The 6,223-nt window shown below is 48.7% G+C and overlaps 1 protein-coding gene across 1 annotated transcript; it reads right to left on the bottom strand.

Annotated features, from left to right (window-relative positions):
* Positions 1–802: 802 nt before the first annotated feature.
* Positions 803–3,325, bottom strand: LOC136057393 (glucagon-2-like). Its single transcript, XM_065750107.1, has 4 exons — positions 3,055–3,325; positions 2,380–2,488; positions 1,546–1,680; positions 803–872 (listed from the first exon to the last, which is right to left on the bottom strand). Exons 1-4 carry the CDS (start codon positions 3,185–3,187, stop codon positions 803–805), a joined length of 447 nt encoding a protein of 148 aa, XP_065606179.1. The 5' UTR covers positions 3,188–3,325.
* Between the last annotated feature and the right edge of the window lie 2,898 nt (positions 3,326–6,223).

Below are 6,223 nucleotides of genomic sequence, written 5' to 3'. Positions count from 1 at the left end.
CCAGAGCCCTCAGACAGCAGCATGCAGGATCCCCATGGGGTGCTGGAGTGGGTTGAAGCCCCCAGAACCAGAGTTAGGGAGGACAGCACCACAGGAATTAATACAGAAGAAATAAATTGGGCAGGGATGCTGAGCTTCTGGGCTGATTTCAGCAGGGGAGTGTGAAACACTGTGTGGTTTTCTGTTTCGTGGATCAATCCTTCTGCAGAGAGTCTGCTTGCTACTGGTGATGCGGGGGTCCAACAGCCATGGGTGGATGAGGAAAGCCTGGGATTGCCATTTAATTGTACCTTTTAAAAATGAAATAATAATAATAATAATAAATAAAGCAACTAAAAACCAAACAGCTTCACAAAACAGAAACTCTCCCAAATCAGTTCGTGAACATGGAAACAACAGCAGCAGTTTTCTCATTTGGCAAAGGACCTGTGCTCTGGCAGAGTTACTGCATCCCCTAAAATGCAGACATGATCCACCTCTGTTAACTGAAACACAAAGTGAAAGTGTCTGAGCTAAAACCGCAGAGCAAAATGACTTCTGCCCATTGTTGATGGTTACATGATCCTGATGGTCTTTTCTGACCTTAATGATTCTATCATTCTGTGATTTTATAAGTTTTTATTTAATCCCCCACCCCAAAGCTGCTTCATTTTCCTTGTTGTCCTGGTCAAACAAACAAACAAACAGCACTGGATGAACCCACACGAGAGCAAAAAGAAGAGGTGGTGTTGGGAAGCCCTGCTTCGCACCACCCAATACATGGATGCATTTTGAAATGACCCTTCTTGGGGCTGAAGATGACTTACTCTGTTGGCAGCAAGGCCAGAAAGGGGATGCTGCGGGGCTGCTCCCTCATGTACCTCTTGGTAGAGCTGTAGAAATAAGACAACGGCCATAGCAGCCGCAGCACGAGGACGCATCAATGAGAACGTGCTGGGGGTGCCTTCATTAATTGCTTTTCATTGCTTCTGGAAATGGGATGAAGGAGGGTGCGTAGCCAGAAGTCCTACTGTACCCAACGTGGCTGACGTCTGTTGGGTTTCAGCACTTTGAAGGCTGAGGTTTATTTTCTGGCCATTGGCAAGATTTAAAATATAGATTGATGTAAGAATGGCATTGGTAAGAGCAGAAAATAACTATTGGACTCCTGTTGTGCCAAGAGAGGTCCAGGTTGAGTGCTATGAGACATTTTGTTTTCAAAAGAGAGGTGATGCATAGGCACAATCTGCCCAGGGAGGTGGTGGAGTCCCCATCCCTGGAGGTGCTCAAGAACCGTGGAGAGGTGGCACTTGGGGACATGGTCAGTGGGCATAGTGGGATGGGCTGGGCTTGGACTGGATGACCTTAGAGGTCTTTTCCAATCTCAGTGATTCTATGATTCTGCTTAGAAACACGGTTTAGAGAGCAATATTGGTGGTAGGTGGATGGTTGGACTGGATGACCCAAGAGGTCTTAATCAACCTCACTGATTCTGTCATCCTAGTATTGTTAGCATTTTGCACTGTGGTGTTTCCCTGAATCATCCTGCTTCCATCTCCCTCCTACCTGTAGCGTTTGGTGTTGATGAGCCAATGCACAAAGTCCTTGGCCTTCATCTTGTCTAGGTAGCGAGTGAAGTCACTGGTGAAGGTGCCCTCTGAGTGCCGCTTTGTGTTGGATGGGGCTTCATACAAAGGCCATCTGATAGCAAAAATGAGGCAAAACGCAGGGATTAATGCACATCAAACAGAAGGGTTCTTGTGCCCTTCCTGTAGGAGGTTGTAAAATGCTGCAATGCGTGGAGCAGTGTCCAGAAAATCTGTAAGAACACATAAAAATAATGGTGGGGATCTGGCAAACCTGGCCAGCACTGTCCCTTAAATATGTGTGTTGTCCTGTTCTGTGCCCTGCACCCTCCTTGGCTGCAAGGTCATAGACATCTTCAGCTCCAGGGATCTCATCACTGCTGCTCTCAGCCCTCTACAGATGGGGAGCAGATGGGCCCCCCCTTCCAGGCTCAGAGACCACGGAGGGTTTCCCACCTGCACAGTGTGGAGACGGGCTCAGCGCTGCTCTCGGTGTCTGCCTCTGCATCTCCCCATGCAGCAGAGATCCCTGCTCTTTGCAATATCCTGCCACAGCTAACAGCTCCTGACACATGCTGCCTTCAGCATCAGGGGAGCCAGTTGCCTCTGTCCCTCTAGGGATGGAGAGGAGAGAGGCACCCAGCCTTGCTCACCACACCGCCAACACAAGCAGACCGTGAAACCCCAGGGGGATGTGGCAATGTGAGCTGGCAGAATGGATCAATCCAAAGGAATCAGGCACAGCTCAATAGCAAGGGACTCAGCTCTTGGCCCGCAGCAGCCGCTGCCCACAGCCATCCACCCGATGCCATACCTCAGTGCATCCCCCATGTCCCTGGGAGCCACCTGCCATGCTGTCGGAATCAGCACAGCCAACACCAGCCCGGAGAGGTACAGCCAGCGGATGAGCTTCATTTGTCCTCCTGGAATTCAGACAGAAAAGTACAGCTTGCCATCACTGTGAAACCCCCTCCAACCCTTCCAGCACGGCAGGGATGGGTGTGGAATGAGAGATCCCTTCCAGGAGTGCTGGTAGCATAGTGGTGGGTGCCCCTGAAATCACATTCCCACTGCTATCCACCAGCGCGTTGTCCTGGCTGTAGGCACACAGGGACGGATTTGCATGATCCAAAGACATAATTCATCACAATAAACTTTATTGCCAACCCCCCCACCCCCCCTAGCCCCAACTCCCTCCCACCACCATCTATCCAGAAGCAAAATTCCTGCCTTGCTCTCATTACTGTGATACCGTGGGACTTTCCCCACCATTAGCTGCTCAGAGAAGCTGCGTTCCCAAGTGTTAATTAATTAGAGTTCTACATTTCCAAGCGGGGCTGATTGGCTCAGTGCATCAAGGGAATTAAATACCACCACCCCCTCCACCCCTCATTTACAGAAAATTAGATTCTTGGTCTATCATCATGCACTCTCATTACTTTAATTTCTTCTGAGTTCGGAAGGAAAGAAGGGAGGGAAAGGCACTTACCTTCTTGCAAGGACAACCGCTCCCCTAAAAGCAAGATCCTATTTCCCTCGTTCACTGGTTGTGGCTCAACTCTACTCCTTCCCGGTGCTTTTAAGCTTGTTAGCAGGATGCTAAAAGCTGACAGGTAGGTCATCGGTGCTCCTCTTTTTAGTTGGATGGGTCATTATGAATCATTACAGGATTTTTTAAGAGGGGACGTTGCAAAAATATAGTTGTTGCCGTATTTCTCAGCCTTACGCCTTCAGCAATGAGTTGGTTTGGTGGTTTTTGTGTTGTTTTTTTTTTCATTTTTTTTATTATTATTTTTTTTTTCATTTTTTGAGGTCATTTCTTTTTCTTTTATCTTTGAATTTCTTTCTTTATTTTTTATTTTTTTTTCACAGCTTGGACCAAAGGAGTGACCCACGGGTTTCAAGCTTCCAGGTGATATGGTCTGCATTGCCACAGCACATTGTGCACAGGGAGGTGATTTCTATGCCTGTAGCACTGCCCTTCCAAACACCTTCGGTGCGAGTTGAAAACATTAACAATGAAAGGGGGAAAAAAAAAAAGAGAATGAAAAGGTAAATGAAGCATCTGTGCACACAAGCACTCGCTGCTGCTTTCTGTAGGGTTAAATTCAAACTTAGAGCTCCGAAGATGGGCAGACACCGCTCTCAGTCCAAGCCCAGTGCTTTCCCTTAAGGCCAGATCTGAAATGCAGCCATCCACCACCATTTCTTCCACTGGGGATGAGCAGAGGCAGCTGCAGATCTGAGTCAGAGCTTTATCCCATGGGACATTCGGGCTCAGAGCAGGAGCTGGGGAACATCTGGAAGTCATCAAGCTGAGGACAGTGGCTCTGCTGGGGGACCTCCTGAAAAGTGGGCTCATCCCTTTTATATCCATGGAAAGAAGGCTGGAGGGGAGCAGAACTGACAGCTGTGAGGTGCTGACAGCTCCTGATGGACACAGCCCTGAGCTCTGTGGCTATTCTGGGGGGGGTTCCTGGAGGACCATTGGGGGAACTTTATGTTTTGGTGCTTGAGGGCTGAATATGTCCATTTCAGCCCAAATGCCCTTTCTCAGGTGCAGAGAACAGTAAGCCTGAGGGAAACAGGCCACGTTTCTCCCTCACCCATCACCAGGGGATGAAGGCTCTAATCCCCGACTTCCCTACTCCTTACTGTCTCTCCCCTGGGACCTTTCTTCTCACTGTTGGGTTATTATTCTTCTACCAAAGAGATTTCTATAATTATTGTCACTGTCAAAATACAGCTGGTGTTCAGGGGACACTCAGCTTGAAGAGCCTTTTAATTAGGGCCAACGATGGCCTTATGAGGAAGCCTGACATCAGAGGAGAAAGGTAGGAGATTAATTAGCTCAACCTTCAGAGGAGAGGTCCAGATGTCCCACCCATCACTTGGATGGAATATTAATGCCACCAAATTAGCTCCCAGTGGCACTGTTTGTGGTGCCCCTGGGAAGGGGGCACGAGATTTCTGCAGCAGTGCAGAGAAATCCATCTTGGTCCATGCCACACTTCTGTGGTGTTTCTTAGTTTCCTCTATAGGGGTTCCAGGTGTCAGAGTGATGTGTCCCTGGGACTCTTTCTCTCCTCTACCCAAGTGATTTTCTCTCGCCCTATGGGACATGTTCACAAGTTGGAAGGGACTTATAAAGATCAGATTCCAACTCCTCTGATAGTCTTCCCTTTCCAGGCATCTTTGCCCCATAATTTGGTGATTTTCCCATGCTGGATGATTTCCCTGTGGGTTAATGGACCTGTGTGTTAAGATGCACGCGCAGATCTGGTTGGACTAGATGATCTTGTAGGTCCTTTCCAACCTCATGCATCTATGAATCTATTAATCTATGAATCTGGGTTTCACACCGTTTTAGGAGTCGGAGAGGTTTTTATGGGCAGCAGGTGGCAGCCTCTGTCTGCCTGCCCTTTGCTTATCTGCCCTTCCTCAGCCTCGCTGCCACCATGGCTCCAAGAATCCCGAAGAACAGACTTCTCCTGCTTGCTGCATCCTCCCTGCAAGAAAAAAAAAAGGGATGGGAAAACTCCTGGACCATACTGCGCACCTTAGGCTCATCAGTGCTTGGATAAACACATCCATCCTCTGAAGAAGGGCATTTTCCCATTAGGTTCCCCTGGGACTGAGCATGTCTTCCATCTACCCACCACCAGCAGCTCTGGTACCTTTTGGGAGAAGCAGGAGTAGCCAGGCAGATCCAATGGGAACAGTAGGGTTGTCCAAAATCAAGCCAGAAACCAAGTGAGTTTAGGCTTAAAATGCAGCATAGCTTTGGGGCTTGGATTCCTTTCCTGGAGTGACAGGATGAGGCTGGCATCCCTTTCAAAATCTTGAAAGAACCTTAAAAACAACAAACCACTCTGGTACTCCCGTTCTGTAGCTGCAGGCACAGCCAAACCGAGTCGTGGTTAGTTTTGGAGGGATTTTCTGTGATTAAGAAGGAATAAAAGCTGAGACTTTACCTTCTTGGATCCTCTGCCATTCCCCATAGCTCTGTGGGGTTCATTTTGGGTCCAACCCAGCTGAAGGGAGCAGGGAATGGGAAGCTCACACCTGTGCAACCCTCCCTCCCGTGGCACGGAGCCCCGTGAATCAGCTCTGTGCTCTCCCTGTCCCCGTGGCTGAAGGTGCTGGTGGCCTCTCCCTCCCCAGCCACAATTAGAGGCAATTTTATACCCACCTGTCAAAGCTTGATGCTGCCAAGGCATAACTGAGCACAGAAAGACCTCCTTGGGTCAGTGCTTTCACCTGAAACATCTCCTTCAGGGTGACCCTGAGTGCACGGTTTCAGTTTCAGCATTGTTTGGACATTTTCCCCTGTTTTCCTTCACAGGTGTTCTTTAAAAGCAAAAGGAAAGCCATTAAAAAAAGATACTTACTGTTCCCAGCAAGGTATGTTGGCAACTCCTGAGGATCCTGGCTTGTTCTGCTGCCTCTTTTCTTTTTGGGGGGCAGAGATGGGGCTGAGATGTGGGGCAGGCTCTGATGACCTGGGTGGGGACCATAAACAATTAGGAATGGGGATCGTTGCTCTGTAGCCCTTCTCAAAAGCTGCATCCATCCCCATGGTGGATCCTCATTTCGGATGATTCTGTCACTTTTCTCTCTTCAGAGCCAACAGAGCTGAAAGAAACTGAGTGAGATCT

Source organism: Cyrtonyx montezumae, unplaced genomic scaffold, assembly GCF_038088225.1.
Source record: "Cyrtonyx montezumae isolate F1298 unplaced genomic scaffold, pur_monq_1.0 scaffold_63, whole genome shotgun sequence".
NCBI classification, from domain to species: domain Eukaryota; kingdom Metazoa; phylum Chordata; class Aves; order Galliformes; family Odontophoridae; genus Cyrtonyx; species Cyrtonyx montezumae.
Note: the sequence above shows the minus strand (reverse complement) of the source record. Positions and strands in the feature narration are given on the sequence as shown.

Bases quoted from the DNA above. Each gene is read 5' to 3' on its own strand.
- LOC136057393 (XM_065750107.1), bottom strand. From the start codon at position 3,187: ATGACCTACCTGTCAGCTTTTAGCATCCTGCTAACAAGCTTAAAAGCA. The intron at 2,489-3,054 runs GTAAGTGCCTTT...TCTGAATTCCAG, and splicing joins GCGGTTGTCCTTGCAAGAAG to GAGGACAAATGAAGCTCATC. The intron at 1,681-2,379 runs GTATGGCATCGG...TTTTGCTATCAG, and splicing joins GACATGGGGGATGCACTGAG to ATGGCCTTTGTATGAAGCCC.